The following is a 22,522-nucleotide window of genomic DNA, read 5'->3' as shown; positions in this document are numbered from 1 at the left end:
GCATGATCCCAGATTCACCCTTCCCCCATCACTGTTAGAGGATATCTGTAGGGAAAGTGGTGGGCAATTATGGAAAAATACCTCTCCAGTGTTTGCTGCTAGACCCCAATGAAACTGGCTGCAGAAGCTGCTCACTATTATAGGGCTGCTGCATCAGGGAAGCACCCCAACAGTCATTTCCTCTCCTTCAAGGCACTCAGCTCTAAATGCAACCCGGCCCCTCAGAGCCACTGAACTGCATATAGCATTGGTGAGCAGGATAGGGTGACCAGATAGCAACTGTGAAAAATCAGGACGGGGGTGGGGGGTAATAGGAGCCTATATAAGAAAAAGCCCCAAATATCAGGACTGTCCCTATAAAATCGGGACATCTGGTCACCCTAGAGCAGGAGCAACAAAAGGAATGTCTACACTGCAAAAACAGTCCCATAGTAGCAAATCTCAGAGTCCATGTCAACTGACTTGGGCTTACAGCATGCCCCCCCAGCCAGGTTTCAGAGCCCAGGCTCCAGCCTGAGCTCGAATATCTACACTGCTATATTTTAGCCCCAGAGTGCGAACCCGACTCAGTTGAACTGGGTTTTGAGACTCACTACTGAGAGTCTTTTTTTTGCTGCACACACATAACCAAAAGGTTTAAATACAAGATAAGAAGACAGGAGCAAGAGAGAAAATAGACAAAAGCAGATAGAACTACTGAAGTGTAAGGAGGTGTTTCCTCTATTCCATCTCAATCAGATCTCTATTCAGAAAACGTTGGGAAGCACTACTGTAATTGAAAGCAACTTTCTACATATCTGTCATAAGACCAACCAGAACTGTACTAGCTATTATTACTGGAATGCCTACAACAAAATTATGGCCCTATCCGTGATGACTGATCAGTCATTACAACATATGAAATGCTGTACTTGATCGGTCCAAAATTGTACAGAAAACTTCAGCCACTGCTAACACCAACCATTCTTTAATCTACCCATCCTCGTGAGACACCTCTCTCTCTAAAGAAAAATGCATGTTGATGCACCTTTATTGGAAGTGATTTTTAAAAATAACTGTATAAGTAATTCCTTTCTGCGTAAGAATGAAGTGAAGAAGTTCTAGTCCTATTTAAGTAAGACTCCCATGGACTTCTGTGGGGCCAGGATTTCAACCATGGTGTAATATCACCATTCTTTGTGCATTATTGTCACTTCCTACTAGGGTGGGATTCATATAGTCAGAGGGCCCATGCTAGCAGTCTTGCAAAAGCCCTAAGGAATGGACAGAGCAGTTGTGGTGGGAAGTTACTGCTCTCCCTTTGTCTCAAAGGTGTACTTCACCTGCTTTAAATACATTGACAAAGAGCAGCACTGTGGAGAGGGCAATAAGTTATGCTTGTACATGGATGCAGTTAATAGGTGTCACGGAGTCCCCGGGTGATGCTCTGGAATTGCTCCCCACAAAACCAATCAGGACTTTGGGGAGCCTCCTCTCCCTCAGAGTAGACTGGCTTCAGGGAAAGAAGCTCACACGGCTTCACCTCCTGGGTCTGACCTTGGAGCATTCAGCATATGCCCCTCCGTGCGCTTCCCACAGTGAGTCCGCGCAGGTGGGGTCCTGGGGAAGCCAGAGAGTCCTGCACGCACCCCCAACTTTGCAGTCAGACGTGACTCTCTGCCAGCCAGTAAAACAGAGGTTTATTAGATGACAGGAACACAGTCTAAAACAGAGCTTGTAGGTACAGAGAACGGGATCCCTCAGCTGGGTCCATTCTGAGGCCCAGTGAGCCAGATAACCCTGTCTGCCCTCACTTCCCATCCCCAGCCAGCTCCTCCTTTCTGGCCTTTGTCTCTTTCCTGGGCCAGAAGGTCACCTGATCTCTTTTTTCACCTTTAGCTATTCCCTTACAAGGGGGAAAGGGCCCTGGCCATTTATTGCTAGGAGACAGATTGTCAGACATTTATGCACACTGGAGACTTAAGAAATGCATAAGGGAAACTGAGGCACCCACACACTATTCAGAGGAAACATTAAGAACAGTCCCACTTCGTCACAATAGGCACCCCATATAAAGAAGCAGCAGCAACTATTCCAGACCGTATATTGCAGGAGGAATAGGGGATTGTACTTTAACCTTGTTACCTTTTGCATTGGGGATGGAATCTGTCTTCACTCAGCCTCCACTTTACTCAAGTTTTGTAGGGGTGGAATGAATTTCACAAAAGCCACTCCTTCCAACTACTTCAGTGTAGAGGCTTTACCATGGGTAGTCTCTCTCCGTGAAGTATTTAATTTTTCCATACCGTCTGTGTATGAAGAAATTGCTTTCATCTCCTCAAATGTATTTCTGTTTTATCATCTCAGAGTACTGGGTTCTCCTTTCTGTATATATCTATTTTACAAAAAAGTGCTGGGTATTACACACATTAAAAAAACCCTGCTGCTGTATGAAAGACCCACATAAAACACAACATACTATCTGACTACAAAGGGTAAACATATGCAACATGGTGTCACGGATACAACATTTCAGGTCTGTGCAAGTTTGAAAGCTTCTCTCTCTCACCAATAGAGTTTGGACAATACAAGATATTACCTCATCCACCTTGTGTGTCTACTCTCCTGGGACCAACACAACTACACCACCACTGTATACAGGAATTAACACTTGCAGCTAAGGCTGGGAACAGCTAGCTCCACCTCCTTACTGAGCAACAGAGGACTCACAGTAGAATCACCTCATTGTCCAGACTGCCTAATTGGCTGCAGGAACCAAGAGGCACACTCTTAAGCCCAGCAGCATTAGGCCAATGGCTGCTCAGAACATTCTCCTAGTAAGTTCCTCTGCTTACTTGTCCCCTGCCTTGCTCTTGCCTTCTTCCTGCTCTGGACCCAGACTTGCCTCATTCCAGGTAACCCAGCTCTGACCCTTGGCTCTGGCCTCTCACTCCGGCTCTGACCCTAGACTTCTATTCTGGGTTACCAGCTCCTGCTCCAACCTGTAGGCATCACCACCCACATCCCAGTCTCTCACATTGTGTTACTTTTAACAATATTAGTCTAAAAATATTGGTGTCTGAATTGATAAGTTGATTGCATCCCTCTAACCATCTCAGTTTTTAGTCAATGAACAGACTTTACTAGTAATTTAGCTCAGTTCAGTCAAGAGTAAGGACCTGATTCTCTATTGGGTCCTCATCCTCTCCTATATAATCAGAGAAGTAATGTGGCAGTGAATACCTGTAAGAACCTCGATTCTGCCCTCGGGAAGAACGCATGCCAGACTCATTGCCAAATGACTCAAGTGTATGGGAAGGAACTGTGGAGCTTTTGTTTTCAAGTAAATTAGAGCAGGGCAGTTGAGGCATGATTGGACTCTACCACCTGAAGTGCATTGTAAATTAGATTGTAAGCTCACTGGGGCAAAGACCTTGGTTTATATGTTACCGTAGTATGCCCATCAGATGTTGGAACACTGTAAAATAAAAAAGTAAGGATTTTTCATACACTAGCCACTCCAAATAGGAATAAGGATTCTAAGGATAAGTGAGCAGAGTTACAGCTCTTCAGTTCTGGACAGGCACAGTTTTTCATATTTAGGGCCTGACCCAACTCCTAATGAAGTCAGTGGGAATATTTTGATTGACTAAAGAGAGCTGGAATGATCCCTTCGTGAGAAACTGCTTTGGAACCAGGGATGTCAGGTGATGCATTTTTTTCCACAAGAGCCATCATCAAACAGGAACATTCCACATGCAATAGCTTTGTCTATCTGCACACATTTAATTAATTCAGAATCATTCTGACTGGAGCAGTGTTTGGCCAGATACCTTTACAATTATTCCTTTCTTTTCCAAGAATCACAAAACCTTTAACTTGTATCAAAGTCACAAGGATCCACAACCCATAATATACTCCAGTGAAGTGTTGGTATACTTCATCGTCCTAAGATTCTTTTATCTTTAAAAAATGGTCAAGTTCAGAAAATGCCCCACGAGTGTATTTACTCTTACAATATTACACAACTATTACATTTCCTTGAAATGAAAAATCCTTGAGGCATGCATATTAAGTGCCTGAACCTGAAAGTAACTGAAATACTGAATCAGTTCATATAATAAACATTTCTAATAGGTTGTAAGAAAATCTAGTTTAAAACAGTTTTACATAGAAAATAGTCAATGTTATTTTGCTCAATTATTTTCTGTTTCAAGTCTTGTTTTCCAGTTTCTTCAAGTATTAGTACTCAATTCAGAGTATAAAATACCTCAATATACTCAAGAGTCTGAATATTGCTAGTTTCATCTTTAAAAACTTGTGTGAACCAAAAGTGGTGACAGTTTGACATTGCTGTGTAGGTATAAAATGGAGCTGGTTCAAATTTAAGTACTAGAAAAATATAAAAAAAATTTGAAACAATGCTTTTCACAGATCCTTAGAGTAGGAATTCAGCATCATGAAACAGGACTGGGAACTTGGAAAGCTTTGGTACACATTATGCATCCAACGTTGTTAACTATCATAGTATAAAAATCTATTTGCTATTCTGCATCTTAGTTTCCCCAGCAGGCTCCGTGCCCAGACAATCTCAGTTTCCCGCATCCTCCTTATCTCCTCTCACCTTCCCTCCACCCACTCACTATCTCAGTTCCCCCTCTCCTTATTTAATCTCAGTTCTCCTCCCCACTACTACTCATTTGATCACCGATCACACCCCCCCCCCTCTTATCCTCTCTCAAGGCTGCTTGTCCCAATTTCCTCTACCCATTCAGCTCTGGCTGCTCGTCCCCCCCTCTGCATTTGAATAGGCCCAATTCCTCCTACACACTGGCTGGGCTCAGAAGGGTGACACTGAAAGCACAGGGGAGATGGACTCCCTGCTCAGATCCTATGCCTGGCCCACAGCAGAAGCCAGGAGGAGCAATTGCAGGGTAGGTTAGCCTGCTCAGTCTCTGCAACCCTGGGATGAAGCATGCTCAGTACAGCTAATCTGCACAGAATTTAGCTGCCAAACTCAAACAACTCTCTACTGAGCATACTCAATAGGAGATCTTTCAAAGGCTTATGACCTGGCCAAATTTGGGTGATTTTTCACAGGAAAAGCAAAAGGCACATTCCTGACACAAAGGCTACCCCCTATATCCAATTTGAAATCCCTGCTCCAGAGAATGAATGTGCAAATTTCTCAACAAAACAAATGTGAGAATCTTTTTTCCAACATGGGTAAAACAACATATTTTTTCCTAATCTTGTTCTTGGGAACAGCTGACCATTTCTGCTGGAACTTGAAAAAAATAAGAAAAAAAAAAATAAATATAAAGATTAGCCTGACAGTCACCTGGCATGGAAAATGTCAGCCCAAATGATTAAAGTTTTGCAAAGTTATAATTACTCCTTATAATGGGAAGTGTTCGGCTGAACTACCAGCTCTGCCTATAACAAACGGAAAGACATAACAGTGAAGTCTAAAGCACAACCGGTAATACCTAGATAAAAGCTTAAAATGGTGCTAATTCCAGTCAACCTTTTCAAAAAACCGTGAAGCATAAATTTTCATTATGAAGCCACAGTCCTTTCAAGCCTTACTGATACAGCAATACACTCATGTATTTCCACAATATACACCATTTCATTGTTTTCTAAAAGATTACGGTAAGACTAGAGTCTGCATTATATTCACTTTTTCAAACAAGAACTGGCAATTTCAATAAGAAGATAACTAGGAATGAACTTTAATATTTAATAAGACACTGAAATTTCTCAAAAGGCTGTCAAGGAATAATGACTAGCAATATAGAATATTTCCATTAATACTTCTCCAAAGTAATTCCAGTATTTAAAATATTTAAAATAAAAGCCCCTAAAAACTTACCATGAATGCAAACTACAGAACAAACCCGCAATTCAATTTAATTGATTATATTTTCCAGACTGTATAAAAATACTTGTGATATGTTTTAACTGGAACCATACTTCTATACTGTGTCTCATTTGATCAGGAGGCAACAACCTATTTTAATTGGCCTATTGTATACCAACTTAGTGTAGCAGAATTTACTGAAAAAAATCAGCTCTTATACCTCAATGGCTGAGATGAAATGTAAACATTTTGATATAATTTCATGACATGCTTATGTTGCAATTGGTATTTAGATGACTTTACAATTGGATGCCCAATCTTTGTAGATGTTGGCTACTAAAGGTTCTTGTGTCCCTTTACAGGAGATGGTCTGTTTTTTAAGACATAAGGTATAGACAGTATTAATGAAAAAAAGATGTTTAAAATATCTTACTGAACCACAGACTAAATTATACCCTGAGCTACATTCAAAGCAATCCTGCTGAGCTCAGTAAGGTTGAATGGGATATGAATCAGGGGAGAATTTGACCCATATTTGTAAACAGTATCAATTTCAAAAGTAAGTAATCAATACAAGGAATAGGATTTTCAATAATTAACTAATTTAACTAACTTAAAGTAAACATCTAGAAGTGCAAGCCCTAGAGTTTATTCTTCTCAGGGATGCAAGTATCTATTGGCCCAAATAATTTAGGATTGGGAAGAAAGTAGAAAGAGTAAACCACAGACAGCAGGAAATCACTCTCTAAATTTTGAAAAAGTGTTGGAAGTGACAGCCATGGAGACTGAAGTCTTTATTTATCCACAGACAAGCACAGCATGAATGGTAGTAGTGCATGCTGCTGCACTAATGTGCTTCAGAACCTGACCAAGAAGGTAAATTGGCAGATTCCACAATCATTCGGTTTTTGGTTTCTGCAATGGTGCCAATTAATACCAGTGGTGATGGTGGTTTCTGTGATGGGGATATCTCCACAACTATTCCAACACACTGGAACTAGTACAGCAATGAGGTGATACAAAGCTACAAACCTATGAACAATATAAAAAATTTAAAGCACTAGAATTCAAGGTAAGTTTTATAATAACTTATTAAAAAAGTATTCTTATAAACCTTTCCTCAGAGGTTATTTTATCCAAAGAAACAAATATTGAAATATTCATTCTTATTACACCAAATTCCTTCATTTTTGCTTTTGCTCCCTCCCCTCTCCTCCCCCTTCCCTCCCTTCAAAATATATCTAACTTCCCTTCCCCATTCTGAAAGAATATACAGCATACCTTTTTGGTTTTCAGTTTAGGTACCTGTCTATGCTTCAGCCTTGGCAGTATAAGAAAGGACCTCTGAAGAAAGAACATTCCCCACAAACACATTTGAGAAACCTTCAATTTTTACATCATGTGCAAGTCTTTGTATATTGATTTGCTAAAAGTGAAGTAAAAATCTCATAACCACTAATGTAACACTTTTCCCTACATTGAAATGTGTTACTTCAAGCAAAGGATTAGTTGAAAAAGGAAGAATTAACCTTCCAACAGTGTTTATAAATTTTGATAAAACAACAAAACAAAAAGAGCAAAGCAGTTGCTCAGTTACAAAACAAAAATAAAAAGATTTCAGATTTCACCATGGGGTAAAGATACATTTTAGAATTGTTTCAATTAAAATTTTCTAATAAAATGACAGTCACAAAGTTTTCATATACGGGGAACAGCTGTAGAGTCCAATAATTAAAGCTAGATCTGCAATCAAGCCCTGAAAAAATATTTTGAAAAAATATACATTTTTATGATATAGCTATGCTTCATTAAAGAGGAGCTACACAGAGGTTCCGCACTATTAAAGGCAAACTAAGCTAGAACATATCAAAATTATTAAATGGGCATAAGAGTGTACATTGCATTTATGTGGGCTGAGTTATGATTGCACAAGTCAAAACTTGTTTGTAACGTTGCCTAACCATATTGCAATTATACAAAAATAGCATCGAATAGTAGGTAAAATTTCAGATATTTTTATTTACCTTTTCCCCCTAATTCTATAATTATTTCCATTTAGCCTAAATATTGTATGCATGTATACTGTAATTTTGAAAAGCTTATGGGAGTCAAAAAATTGAAACAGCTTTGCTGAAATAATGGAGTGGTGGTAAAAAGCCAGGTGGTGAACTCCTAAGCCAGTAAGGAATGACTTCAAGTAGTATGCCCTGAGTCAAGTAGTCATTTTTCATAAAAGCTGTTGAAAAAGGGACATAATCAAGTTACATTTTATATTTAGTTATGTCATTTGTGTTAGTTTAAAATCTATTTTACTTTTAAATAATTTCTTCTGGCTTTTTCATTAAATTGACTATTCAGTTTCATATTTTGTTTTTTTGCACTAACATGATGCAATGTTTGGACTGCAAACTGCGGAGAAATGCTTGCCTCTGAACAAAAAAAGGCCACCGAATTTGCGGAAAAAAACAGATTTTTTAAAATTAAAAAACAAATATCCTAAATATTGGGACTTGATTGCAAGACAATATCATTTAAGTCTGGACTTTGTATAGTGCTGCAAGATCAAGTGTATTTCTATTTAGCTGAAATTAAATAGGGGGGAGGAAAAAAGAGCATAGAAAAAAAATTCTCTTGCAAGGTTTCCCCTTGCTAGTACAGTGTGCTTCTTTCCACCATGCACTGTATTTCTTGGTGGAAGGATATTTAAAACCAATTATTTTTTATTTAAGAACAATTAGACAGCCATTTTGTAAGAGCAAGAACAAATTGTAAAGTCTGTGGTTATACTGAGATATGCACCTGGGTTGTGCATGGCACTCAAGCTCTTCCTCCACAATGAATACAAAGCAAGCAGATCTCATTTGGACTGCATACCAAGCCATTTCTTATTTAAAATAACTTGAGAACTAATAACATCTTTCAAGGATACACTATTTTAAACATCTGTTGGATGGCAAATACTATCTCAAGAACTATGTTTATATGCCTACCTTGATTTTAATTTACCTCCAAACGGAAAAACATTGGAGGGAACCTTTTACATTTGTAAAATTCAAGTGTAACTGTAATGCTGAGTAATAAGTTTGGTTTGTCCTGAAAAAATTTCTGAACTATGTATGCCATAGTTCGTTATCAGTGCAGATGCAGCAGAAGACTGCTGTGGTTGGCTCAGTGGATTAAAAAATGCTTTTCACCCAAATGTAACCTTTACAGGATATATGTAAAATTGTGTCCTTCCCTGGCCCTATTCACAACTTATCTACAAGATAGTGTTGGCAGTAGAAACTGCAGTTCATTATTATTTGCATTCAGCTCTCATCCATCTGTTTCTTCGCTTTCTCTTAGGCTTCAACTTGGTCAATTTTTGGGGGGGTTTCTCAGTCTTCTGATTTTCAACAGAATCTACCCCAAGAACATGTTCAGAGCAGCATAACTGTCCATCTAATGTAGAATTTAGTACTGTCCCATCTTCATGTTCCTTGCAGAAAGAATTTGGGCAGATGTGGCAAAAAGAAACAGAAGGCTTGCCACAAACATCACAGTGGTGCCAAGGACACTCCCACTTTCCTGTAATTAAAGATGAAGAACATTAGATAAATTGAGATTTTCTTTGTTAACAGGAGAATAAACTTCATGTTGCAAAAAAGCAAAGTATGAATTTAGTGTTTTAATGTCTGCATGATAAATACTAACTTTGCTTTAAAAAAGTGGATAGTTATAAAAAATATAACTGAAGATTTTAACTGTTGTTACTAAGTACTCTTGTTAAAAGCAAAATAGTAGAGGACTTTTAGTTAAGCTCAGCAGACTGTATTGAATAGCACACTTGATCACATTTTACTTAAAGAGCACCAGAGTCAAATCAGTATAAATTATTCCGGGGGTTACTTGCAATATCTTCTGAGTTCCAATCCAGTATAGTAAAACTTTCTGCCTTTTAATGAGAACTTCTGTTCATGTGGAAATCAAATAAATTCAGTGAACTCCATGCTGTTGCTCTTTTGCTTTGGTTAATTTGTGGTTTCTGGAAACCTCTATCCATCCCAGAAGTTACAGCACAGAACTGACAGACATCTCTAAATCTACTTTTGTGTCACATTTTGGTGTGCACATCTATCTTTTCCCTTTTCTGAAGTTTCTGACTGCCAAAAACAAAAATAAACAAGTGGTGCAGAGTTAAATGCAGGGAAAATTAATTCTTCTTTGAGCATTATCTACATGGATCTTCATTGCAGGTGATGTAGATATCACTGAAACTATCCAAGTTGCAGTGTCCTGTGGGGATTTGTAGACACCCTATGACCTCAGCACTCTACTTCAGGATATTATGTGATACAGCTCCAACCACCATTCAGTCATTTTTAACCATAGTAGGCAACAAGCAAGATTCAGCAGCATCCACTGCTATCCCTATCTGCTCCCTTTCATGAAAGTTTAGAACTTCTCTCAGAGTCATGCATTTAGGGACTAATAAGAATTTCTGCTATAAGCTGGGAGCTAATCAGTTGGAAATAACAGAAGAGGAAAAAGTCCTGGGTGTACTGATCAATCACAGGATGATCATGAGCCACCAACATGATGTGGCCAGAAAATAGGCAAATATGTTTCTAGGATGTATGAGGTGAATTATTTTCAGTAGAAATAGGGCGGTATTAATGCTACTGAACAAAGCACTGGTAAGATCTCATCTGGAATTCTGGGTACAATTCTGCTCACCCACGTCCAGGAAAGATTCATTCACACCGGAATAGGTGCAGAGAAAAGCTAGAAGGATGATCAGAGGAATGGAGAGTTTTACAAGAGGTGAAAGAAAAAGCTTGGCTGTTTAGCCTTGGCTGCCAGGGGATAGGATTGCACTCTATAAATACATCACGGTGTTAAAGCGCAGGAGGGGATAAGAGCTATTTAAGCTAAAGGACAGTACTGAACCAAAAGCAAATGGCTATAAACTGGCCATAAATTTAGATGGTAATTAAAGTTTCTTACCATCAGAGGGGTGACTTTGCCCCACTACTCCTATTGGAAGACTGCAGAAACAGCTTCTAACTAGTTTTCAGATGGAGCTTGTTAAATTTATAAAGGACACAGGAGATCCTTTCCAGTCCTATGTTCATTCCTATTCCATGCCCCCCTTAGATAGCACCATATCCATAACAGCCAAGACGGTCAGGCACAGGAGGGGCACACTCTTGATCAGTGTTCATTGTGCAAGGTTTTTACCAATGTGCAAGGTTTTTACCATCCACAAGGAAAGTGATCATCTTCCAGGAGTGGCTATGTCAGCATTGTCTTCTGGAACCAACTGTCCTAAGTATGGTGGATTGATTTAAATCAAGGTGATTTAAATCTGCTGTTTAAATCACCAGGTGGAAAGCCTCAATTTAAATAATTGACTTTATTCAACTTTTCCATTTGTACTTCAGTTATTTTCTAAAGAAAGGTGCATTCTCATTTGTTGATATAACCATTAAAACATGTTGCTTTATAACTAAATAGAACCTTTACACTAGATATAAGTACATATTTTTTGCTAGCTAAGGGTATGTCTACACCACGAAATAAGGTCGATTTTTATAGAAGTCGATTTTTAGAAATCGATTTTATACAGTCGATTGCATATGTCTGCATTAAGTCGGCGGAGTGCATCCTCACTACCATGGCTAGTATCGGCTCACAGAGCAGTGCACTGTGGGAAGCTATCCCACAGTTCCTGCAGTCTCCACTGCCCATTGGAATTCTGGGTTGAGCTCCCAATGGCTGATGGGGCAAAAACATTGTCGTGGGTGGTTTTGGGCACATGTCATCAGTCACCCCTCCCTCCGTGAAAGTAATGGCAGACTATCGTTTTGCGCCAGACATCAGGGCGATTAGAAGAGCACAGAAAGGTGCGCTGCGCATCAGAGAGGCTTTGAAAACCAGTTTCATGACTGGCCAGGCTTTGGTGTGACTGTTGTGTGTGTTTCTCCTTGATGCAAACCTGCCCCCTTTGTTGATTTTAATTCCCTGTAAGCCAACCACCCTCCCACCTTCGAAATAAAGTAACTATTGTTTTGAAACCATGCATTCTTTTTTTTATTAATTAAAAAAACTGCGAGATAACGGACAAGGTAGCCCGGGTGGGGTGTGGGAGGAGGGAGGGACAAGGCCACATTGCTTATTGTAGCCACACTAAAAAAATCAAACTGTTTGAATGACAGCCTTCTGTTGCTTGGGCCATCCTCTGGAGTGGAGTGGCGTGGCTGGGTACCTGGAGCCTCCCCCCACCTGTGTTCTTGGGTGTCTGGGTGAGGAGGCTATGGAACATGGGGAGGAGGGTAGGTGGTTATACAGTGGATGCAGCGGGGGTCTGTGCTCTTGTTGGCTTTCCTGCAGCTCCAACAGATGCTTCATCATGTCCGTTTGCTCCCCCATTAGCCTCAGCATCGCGTCCTGGCTCTGCTCTTCGCGCTCACTTAATTCTTTCCTGGCCAAAGCCACTGAATGCCTCCATGCATTAAGCTGTGCCCTATCAGTGTGGGAGGACTGCATGAGCTCAGAAAACATGTCATCGCGAGTGCGGTTTTTTTTGCCTTCTAATCTGCAATAACCTCAGGGACGCAGATGATAGGAGGAGTGTAGTAACATTCTACGCTCTATGATTCTGGGGGGACTGCATGGTAACCTGCGCTGCTGAGTTCACCACGCTGCCCAAACAGGAAATTAAATTCAAAAGTTCCCGGGGCTTTTCCTGTGTACCTGGCTAGTGCATCGGAGTTCAAAGTGCTGTCCAGAAAGGTCACAATGGAGCACTCTGGGATAGCTCCCGGAGGCCAATACTGTCGATTTGCGTCCACACTACCCCAAATTCGACACAGCAAAAATCGATGTTAGCGCTACTCCCCTCGCCAGGGAGGAATACAGAAGTTGATTTTAAGAGCCCTTTAGGTCGATGGAAAGGGGTTGGTTGTGTGGATGCATTCATTTTTAAATCGACCTAACGTGGCTAAATTCGACCTAACCCCATAGTGTAGACCAGGCCTAAGAGGGTACACTAACTAGAAGCAATTATACAGCTTAATATTTTCAAATTCCTATTAATTGTACATTTTTATTATGTTAGAAAATGGTAAATGATATGTTGTTTGTTTACTAGATAATTAACTTTTTGCTCATAATTTGCATTATGACAGTAACTGGAATTCAATTGAACATATAAAACAGCATATATAATTTATTCTATTAAACAAAACAACCTTAAATGTTTTGATAAGAGAAGTTTGTGTGTCCAAAATACATTTCACATTTACAACTAAATGATTTACTAAATAGAGTGATTAACTGTAGTTAGTGAATTAAGCTAATTATTTCAGGTCAGCCTGGGAAAATGTTCAAACATGCCTAAGTGAAAATAACTGGAACATAAGTTCCTACTCTCATGAAAATGGAAGTCCCCTAAATTACTTAAGCTTTATAAATATGGCACAGTAAGTCAGCCTGACTTCAACAGTTAGATTCCTGCCCTCCCAGGATTCTTTTTATGTAGAAAAGCAGGTTTTAACTCAAAGCTTTTGAAAGAGGGTCATGGATTCAGCATATTTATTTTTTATTTAAATGTTTTAAGAGATTATAAAAAGTTAACATAATTCGTATTAAATTCAGATTTCATTTCAAACATGCTTATTTTAAAAAAGAAAAAATTATAATTTAAATGACCAAATAAAAAAATCCAATGTAAATTTAAAAAATTGTCTTTTTAATTTTTTTTAAATTATTGATTTTTATCCACCTGATCTGAAGGATTAAACATCCAATTCCTGGAATTGACCTGTCAAGATGGGAATGAGCAGCCAGAGGGATTCAAGGGCCTAAGAACAGCTAGATGTACATGAACTTCACATGTCATCCTGCATAATAGACTGTGTTGAGCAGGATCATGCTAAGCCATCCTCCCAGAGCTGTTCAACCTTGGATTCAATTCCCCTGGCAGCGTAAGCTGGAACATCAACTTAGAAACAATGAGTGCACACAGCAGATCTACTGAGTTCAAGGTATTTTCCTATCTGAGTTCATGAGTTCTTCTGAGGATGATTTCACTTTCTATGTGACAGCAGAACCCTGGACTAACTGAGTGACGTGAGCGCCACTGCCTGGGTTCCTTAAACTAAATGTCATTTTCCCAGAAAGGCATGAGAGAGTACTACTAGATCTTCATCTTCAAGGACTCCTATCCCATTTACAAATATAGCACTCACTATAACAACAAAAAGTCCTTGATTTCAAAACAGGGAAGTCTTGAAAAGATGCAATGTATAAATGAATATTTTTGCAAGCCCTGTACGAGATATATTTCAATACATTAGTTTATTATATATAGCTTCCTTCCTTTCCCACCCTTTCACAAATGCTTTACTCACCAAAAGGACGTTTCACCAAGTCAAGACAGGAGAGATGGTATGCCTTAGTACAAGATTTCCTGTCACACAATACAAGTTGACCTCCATCCCCACAACGGAAACAGTCATCTTCAGACTCTTTCTTTCCCTCACTTTTTGTTTTACGTCTCCGAGTTCTTTTTTTGGTCTTTTTGCCTTTTTCCTCTGAAGAATTAGTGGAAGAATTCTAAAGAAGGAAATTACAAGTTTTTAGATTCCAATTTTGAAGAAAAACAAACAAACAACGTTCCATAACTCAGAAAGAAACATTTTAAAAAGGTAAACAGATCTGGTCACTGTATCTCTAAAAAATTAAGTTGCAATACTAGAAAGGGCCAGAAAAGGGAAAGAAGGATGATTGCAGCATGCACGGCTTTGTGCTAGAAGAGATTAAGACAGTTTGGGCTCCCAGTTCCCATATGTTGGCATTAACTGACTTCCTAATGGGCAGTGACAGCAGGGAGGCCAAAGTTTGATTCACTACAGGGCCCTGGGATACCCTCTTATCCCCAGATGATATCCTTGCAAAGTCAAAGCTGAGACAACACATTAGCAGGACATTGTGAAGAAGCCTGCCTTACTGCCACCCATGTGTGCATGTTTGGACTTCAGTCTCTGGGGCCGTCAAGTTTTTCTAACAGTACCAAAAGAATACATAGAAAAAATGTTAGAACTATATTTTAGAAAGCAAAAGAGTGGCAGCATATAAAATAAATGATATCAAGAAACTAAGTGGCTGCTCCTACATAATCCTTTCCACATTATAAAAATAAAGAGGAGCACTCTATATTAAAAAGGCAAGAAAAATAAAATGGATTTAAAAAATTCTAAACTTTCTTATATATTTGATGCAATAGCCTAGAAACCTAGCCCGTGAGTTTGCCAACTAATTGTATGTTGCATAAAAATATTTTTAAACAGTCTCTTGAATTAAGGAGAACATCTGCAGTTATGCTAGCTATAAAAAAAAGTTATAACAGCCTCAGATTTTAAAGCAAAAATGGTCAATTTTATAATCTGATCTGCTAAATCTACGTCATGGAACCTCATCCAGTAATTCCTGCATCAAGCCCATTAACATCTGGTTGAGTTAGACCATATATCTTTTAAAAAGACATCCAATCTCGATCTAAAGACTTCAAGAGATAGTAATCCACCACATTCCAAGATGTGTTGTTCCAATGGTTTATTATTATCACAGTTAAAAATTTGTGCCTTATTTCTAGTCTGAATGTATGTAACTTCAACTTCCAGCCACTGAATCTTGTTGTGCCTTTAACTTAGACTCCTCTACTATTAGAATTCGTCTCCACTCAGACTATGATCAAGTTGCCTATAAATCTTCTCTTTGATAAACTAAATAGACCAAACTTATTTTAGTCTCTCACTGTAGAGTAGGTTTTCCAGACCTCAAATCATTCTTATAGTTCTTTCCTGATCCTCTTCCAGTTTTAACAAAGTGTTTTTGAAGAGAGGACATCAGAAATTGACACATTATTCCATGGTCTCACTGATGCTGTACACAGAGGTAATACTGAAATTCTACTGGGTATTCCCCAGATTATACATTCAAGGATCAAATTTGTGTTCAGTCACATCATCACACTGAGAGCCCATGTTCAGATGGTTATCTCCCACGAGTGACTTACTGTATATACTTGTTCATAAGCCGAATTTTTTTTAGTAAAAAAGGGAAGCACCAGAGAAGGGGGTCGGAGTATGAATGGGTATAGAGAGGGAGACGCGGGACACAGCCTCTCTGTCCCCCTAACAGAGGGAGCAAGGAGAGGCAGCAGAGCAAGAAGGGAAGAGGCAGGGCTAGAGTCTCTCCGCTTCTGGCCACGCTGCTCTCCCCCCAGCCTCCGAAGCAGCTGCAGCTCCGAGCAGGCAGGCTGCAGCCGTGCGGCTCGGCCTCCTACCTATGTTGCAGGCTGCAGCCGTGCCGCTCGGCCCCGCCCCACAGAGCAGGCTGTGACTGTGCCACCCGGTCTGCCGGAGCACGCTGTGGCCGTGCCACCCGGTCCAGCCCGCTGGAACATGCTGCGGCCGTGCCACCCCGTCTGGCCCGCCAGAGCAGGCTGTGGCTGCGATGCCCAGCCTGCCGGAGCAGTTCCAGCCAGGTCAGCGACATCCTCCCCAGGCCCTCCCCAGATAAGGTGGGAAGGGATGGGATGGGGAGAGTGTGGGGGTCCCAAGCTAGGGGTGAGGTCGTGGGGGGTGGTCACAGGGGTTACTCACTGACTCCCAGCTTCTCCCCCCCCCACCCCCCCAAAAAAAATTTCCCCACCAGTTGCTGTCCCAGCCTGTCAGGGTAAGCAGCTGGTGCGCCGGGACACTTTGTTTACTTAGGTTTACCTCTGTGCCTGCGGATGCTTGAGGTAAACAGACCATCTCAGCCCCCAAGCGGCTTATCTTGATGGCCCGGGAGCCAAAGTTTGCTGACCCCTGAATTATAGGGTCGGCTTATGAACGGGTTATAAAAATTTTCCATTTTTACTTATCCATCTTTTGGGCGGGGAGGCTGGCTTATAAATGAACCGGCTTATGATCCAGTATATATGGTACATATTTTGATCCTGGCTGTACATATAACCTCACATTTGGCCGCATTAAAACACGTTCAAATAAGCCCACCTTACCAAGCAAACCAGAAAGCTTGCTAAAACTGACCTGGATGTTTAATTTCTGCAGGGTTCTGTGTGTGAGCTGATCACAAGGCTGGACTGAAAAAACCCTTCTAAAAAGGTATAATTAGGGGCATTGTGGAGGTTTTACATCCTCCCTCTTAAGCGTCTAGCATTGAGCAGTATCAAGGACAAATATCAGATAGCTTCTCCATAGTTAAGGTTGAAACTTTCTGTCCTTTAGGAGCTTGATTTTCCCTTCCTCTGCCATTTCCCCTAAAAACCGCAATACAGGTTATTTTCACTTCATTTTTGCACGTGGCCTGTGCCCAGATTACAATTTTTGACCAAATCTGAGGTGATTAAGAGGCCATTCCTCTATATAGTACAGGAAAAACACAGATGTCAGTTATATTTCAAATACTTCAAAACTGCTGGTTTCAAAAGGTTCAGATGGGCTTTAATCGAAAGAACTTTGAGAAATCTAATGCACTATAAACTAAAACTATAATTTTCAGAGGAGGAAGTACTGGTAAACTATAGTGTCAGAATGACCTGTTGGGCTATGGTGGACTTTAAAAAGGGGCCAAGCAACTATTGGAGACCTAAGTTTTCATTTTAAGAAAGGTTTCAGGGTAGCAGCCGTGTTAGTCTGTATCCGCAAACAGAAGAACAGGAGTATTTGTGGCACCTTAGAGACTAACTAATTTATTAAAGCATAAGCTTTCGTGGACTACAGCCCACGAAAGCTTATGCTCTAATAAATTTGTTAGTCTCTAAGGTGCCACAAGTACTCCTGTTCTTCATTTTAAGAAAGAAAGTCTCTTGTTTTTGCTTTATGAAAATAAATTTCAAAATGTGAAACTGACGTGGGAAACATGTTGCAGTGATTTTAAAAAAAGAAAAAAAAGTCACAATATTCTTTTCCCCCCACTCACTGTGCTCTTGCCAGTTCAATCACCAGTAGCCTGAGCTCTTAGCTCAATTTCTGACTGCTTCTAACATACTTTCCTTTCTGCCACACACTAAAGGAGACATGCAACAGTGGAAGGCTATTCGCTGTGCCTCCTCCTACCTATGTTTTTCACTTGATTTCAGGATCTAACGACAGCTGGTCTACCAATGCCTCTCCCCTAACAGCTGAGCCAACTCAGCTTTTCTCCACAGAGAGATGTTAAGTTTTACCAAGAGGATGTCTCCTGATAAAATTTCAGGGTGCTTAGAAAGTTTTGAGGAAACTCCCTCAGGAAATCAGTCCTCGTGCCACATTTTTTAGGATTTGTAGGGAGAAAAAGAGATGACAGAGGGAGAGATTCTCTTATCCAATGGCAAAATCTTTAGTCTTTCCCTGGTAGGGGTATATCTTCAGCACCCTACAAAGGGGAGGCAAGCAGCAGCAGAAACCTCACCAGTCCCACTGAACCTCTGCATGGAAAAATTGGATGGCAACATAATGTTCACACCTTCCCATGAAGGAAGTGGACAGCATAATGTATGTACATGTACACCCCCCTCTAAAAGGGGAAGGGATATATGGTACCATTTCCTTCCATAGCACTTGCTAAGGATCTCAGGAGTAGACGTCTGATAGTTTTTAGAGGATGTTACTTTATTTGCTAAAGTTTTCATACAACTCCCCTCCAACTCCCACATACATTTTTGAATACTTACAATATTTTTAACTTAATTTTAGTTTTGAAGGATGATACTTTTAAATTCAGACTACACTTTACATACCTTTGGTCTATCCCCAAGAAATCCACTGCAGTTTGGGGCACCACATTTACAGACAGTTTTTTCATTGCCCAGACAGTCAAGGTTGTAGTTAAAAGTCAGCTCTTTCCCTGAACAAAAGATAAGAGACTGTTTATCATTTCCCTTTAATAAATGTGAAATACAGGATAACAAAATACATCAACAGTTAATCCACAAGTAAATGTTCTACTCTGCTTCTCCCTGTGACGTTGTGCAGTCTATATGGTTTTATAAAAACTTGATAATAAGTCAATATAATGTAAATGAGATAGTTTTAGAGAAAATACGGTAATAAGTGAATGTAAGTAACTGGGATATGCCTCATGCAAAAGGTCTCTTGTAAGGTATCATTACAAAGCTTATAATCTACTGAGTATGATCATCTGATTTGTATAAATGTACCACTCTTGTATCTAAAACTAGAAACATAAAATGTAACTCTGAGGGCCTATTGTAATTGTGTAAAGTGTGGACCATTAATGATGGTTTGGAATCTTGATGAATCCCATTGTCTGCAGATGACTGTATTTACCTGTGAGTCTTCCTGTATATGTGTGTGCTGGCAAGTGAGTAATGAAGTCTTGCAGTGACATGTGATCATGTCACCTGAACTGGAATCCATCTTTAACCTGGTGCTTTTCCAGTGAGGTGGGGGTGGAAACCCAGAGAGACAAAGAGTTCCCGCCTTATGCAAAAGATATATAAAGGGGGGAAGAGAACAGAGAGGGGGAAAAGCCATCATGAAGAATCCCCTAGCTACCACCTGAGCTGCAACAAGAGCTGTACCAGGGGAAAGAATTGTGCCCAGGCCTGGAAGATGTCCAGTCTGAGAAAAACTTACTGAAACATCTCTGAGGGTGAGATTATCTGTATTTAGTTTGATTAGGCATAGATTTGCGCATTTTATTTTATTTTGCTTGGTAACTTACTTTGTTCTGTCTGTTACTACTTTGAACCACTTAAATCCTACTGTCTGTATTTAATAAAATCACTTTTTATTTAGTAATTTACTCAGAGTATGTATTAATACCTGGGGGAGCAAACAACTGTGCATCTCTCTCTATCAGTGTTATAGAGGGCGAACAATTTATGAGTTTGCCCTGCATAAACTTTATGCAGGGTAAAACGGATTTATCTGGGTTTAGACCCCATTGGGAGTTGGGCATCTGAGTGCTAAAGACAAGCACGCTACTGCGAGCTGTTTTCAGGTAAACTTGCAGCTTTGGGACAAGTGATTCAGACCCTGGGTCTGTGTCTGGAGCCAGACGGGAGTGTCTGGCTCAGCAAGACAGGGTGCTGAAGTCCTGAGCTGGCAGGGAAAACAGAAGCAGGGGTAGTCTTTGCACATTGGGTGGCAGCTCCCAAGGGGGTTTCTGTGATCCAACCCGTCACACTCCCCCTTAATGTCTGGTCTCTGATCATCTATCTTATTTTTTCCTCTATATAGTTCACAAACATTGATCATGACTAGGTAGATGTCCAGTACAGACTTCTAATATTTATCTTATTCAATGATACATTTTATATAAACGGATATGAAACCATCTAGGTGTGCCCACAGCTGGCCTATATAAACATGTTTTTATTACTGTTTGCTACATCCTCCCTTCCCCACTCTGATTGTTACACGCACATGCTAAATCTTATCTCAAAGAACGAAATCCTATTTAAGACAAGGACCATCTTTTGCTACGTATTGGTAAAAGAGCAAACCACAATGGGACCCCAATACTAAATGGGGTCTGTAGGAGCTACCATGATACACATAAGCAATAATAATAAATAGCATCCTTTTCTAGGCTTGTCTAAGGCTCAATAATAAGGATGAGCTTATTAAAGGAAATGCATGAATCCACATTCTCTTCTCTAAGAAGAGAAAACAAACTGAGCTCCCTGAAGAACACTTGTGTTGAATTTAATCAGTTAAATCAAACCATAACTGTCTCACATCAAGTCTCATTTGACAGAAATTCAACAAAGATTTATGTAGCAGTAGGTTTAAACTTCATGTATTAAAACACAAACATACAAACCTGCAGGAATATCACACACAGCAAACAGGCCTACACGAGTGTCTCCATTCACTGTCCATTTTAGAGTCTCACAATTTGGTTGGCAGCTGTGATTCATAAAACGAGAATAGTTTCCTTTGGGGCCAGCATCAATAATACGGTCCTGGAAATTAGAAAAGTAATAAAATGAAATTTTATTCATCAGAAGAAATTACATGAGTTATTTTAAAGTGTTCATGTAATTTTTTAAGGATATGAATGCTCTTTTCACCCAAAAGCTTGCAAATATGTCAACGTCACATGTTGTACTGAAAACTGTTGTGTCTCACAAACTGGGATGAGACACTCCCAAAGCAATACTCATGATCTTGCTCACATTTTCCAACATCTATCACAGTCACATGGCAGGATAGGTTTGCTTGTGAGCATGCTGGTTTAGACAGGTAAAAGCTTCAAAAAATAAAAACCAAATTAATCAATTTGCCTTTAACTCTGTGTTTGAAACACTGTTATGTTTTGAAAATACCGTATTAAATAGTACACCTCTACCCCAATATAACACGACCCGATATAACACGAATTCGGATATAACACGGTAAAGCAGTGCTCCGGGGGGTGCGGGGCACTCCCGTGGATCAAAGCAAGTTCGATACAACGCGGTAAGATTTTTTGGCTCCCGAGGACCGCGTTATATCGAGGTAGAGGTGTATTTGTCAATTCGCCATTTGTTTGCAGGCATTTCAAGTTCCCCACAGACTTCTTTAAAAAAATTATCCTTGTCCAAGCCAAAAAAAGGGTTTAGTAAATTGTCTTTAAGCAAAACTGCATCCTTACACCCAGTGCTCTTTTAATTTCCACAGCCCCAAAGACACCACATACAATAAAAAAAATGAAATAATGAAAGTAGCCCAAAATAGTTTTGAAAACATGACTCCTTGAAGAGCTGTTTAAGAATCCTCTATGGTTAGGTAAGTCTTTTGGCATCTTATGAGATCAGAACCACCAAAAACCTAGGCAAAAAACACAGTACCATTATATCTTTAAGGTAGAACAATAGTTTAAGACATGAATAATAAATTCAGAGTTCTTTATTTTTTGAAGCAGGGCAGCGGATGAAGATTTTATGTTGCTGTCTTAACTATAAAGGGAAGGGTAACAACCTTTATGTATGCAGTAACAAAATCCCTCCTGGCTAGAGGTACAAAATCACTTTACCTGTAAGGGGTTAAGAAACTCAAATAACCTGGTTGGACCAATAAGGAAAGAAGATACTTTCAATTTTGGGAAAATTGGAGGAGGGAGAGGTTTTTTTGTGTGCTCTCTGTTTGTTACCTCCGCAGATGGAGAGAGAGAGAGAGAGACCAGGGCAGGAAAAAACATCTCCTAAAAATATACCTGAAATGACATCCAAGATTACAAAAATTGTAAGAAAGGCAAGGAAATGTGTTAAATTATCTTTGGTTTTAGCTTGTGAATTTTCCTATGCTAAGAGTGAGTTTTATTCCTGTTTTTAACTTTGAAGTGAAGCCTAGAGGGGAATCCTCTGTGTTTTAAATCTTTTATTACCCTGTAAAGTTACCTTCCATCCTGATGTTGCAGAGATGATTCTTTTACTTTCTTCTTTATAATAAAGTTCTTCTTTTAAGAACCTGATTGATTTTCAGTGTCCTAGAAACCAAGGGGTTTGGTTTGTGCTCACATTGCAACCAACTGGTTAGTATATTATTCTCAAGCTTCCCCAGGAAAGGGGGTGAAGGGGCTTAGGGGGATATTTTGGGGAAATAGGGACTTCAAATGGTCCATTTCCTGAATTTTTGTCTAAATCACTTGGTGATGGCAGCAATACCGTCCAAGGACAAGGAAAGGATTTGTGCCTTG

At 39.8% G+C, this 22,522-nt stretch overlaps 1 protein-coding gene across 4 annotated transcripts in view; it reads right to left on the bottom strand.

Moving 5' to 3' along the window:
- Nucleotides 1-5,698: 5,698 nt before the first annotated feature.
- Nucleotides 5,699-22,522, bottom strand: part of NSD2 (nuclear receptor binding SET domain protein 2) — a 182,829-nt gene continuing 166,005 nt past the window's right edge. For all 4 annotated transcript variants that reach the window (XM_054030048.1, XM_054030047.1, XM_054030050.1 and 1 more), the window contains exons 20-23: nt 20,666-20,807; nt 18,615-18,721; nt 14,236-14,440; nt 5,699-9,409 (exon numbers count right to left, since the gene is read on the bottom strand). In XM_054030048.1, the coding sequence (XP_053886023.1) occupies nt 9,141-9,409; nt 14,236-14,440; nt 18,615-18,721; nt 20,666-20,807 (723 nt within the window). In that variant the 3' untranslated portion in view covers nt 5,699-9,140. The remainder of the gene's footprint in view (nt 9,410-14,235; nt 14,441-18,614; nt 18,722-20,665; nt 20,808-22,522) is intronic.

This window comes from Malaclemys terrapin, chromosome 5 (genome assembly GCF_027887155.1).
Source record: "Malaclemys terrapin pileata isolate rMalTer1 chromosome 5, rMalTer1.hap1, whole genome shotgun sequence".
Taxonomy (NCBI): Eukaryota; Metazoa; Chordata; order Testudines; family Emydidae; genus Malaclemys; species Malaclemys terrapin.
Note: the sequence above shows the minus strand (reverse complement) of the source record. Positions and strands in the feature narration are given on the sequence as shown.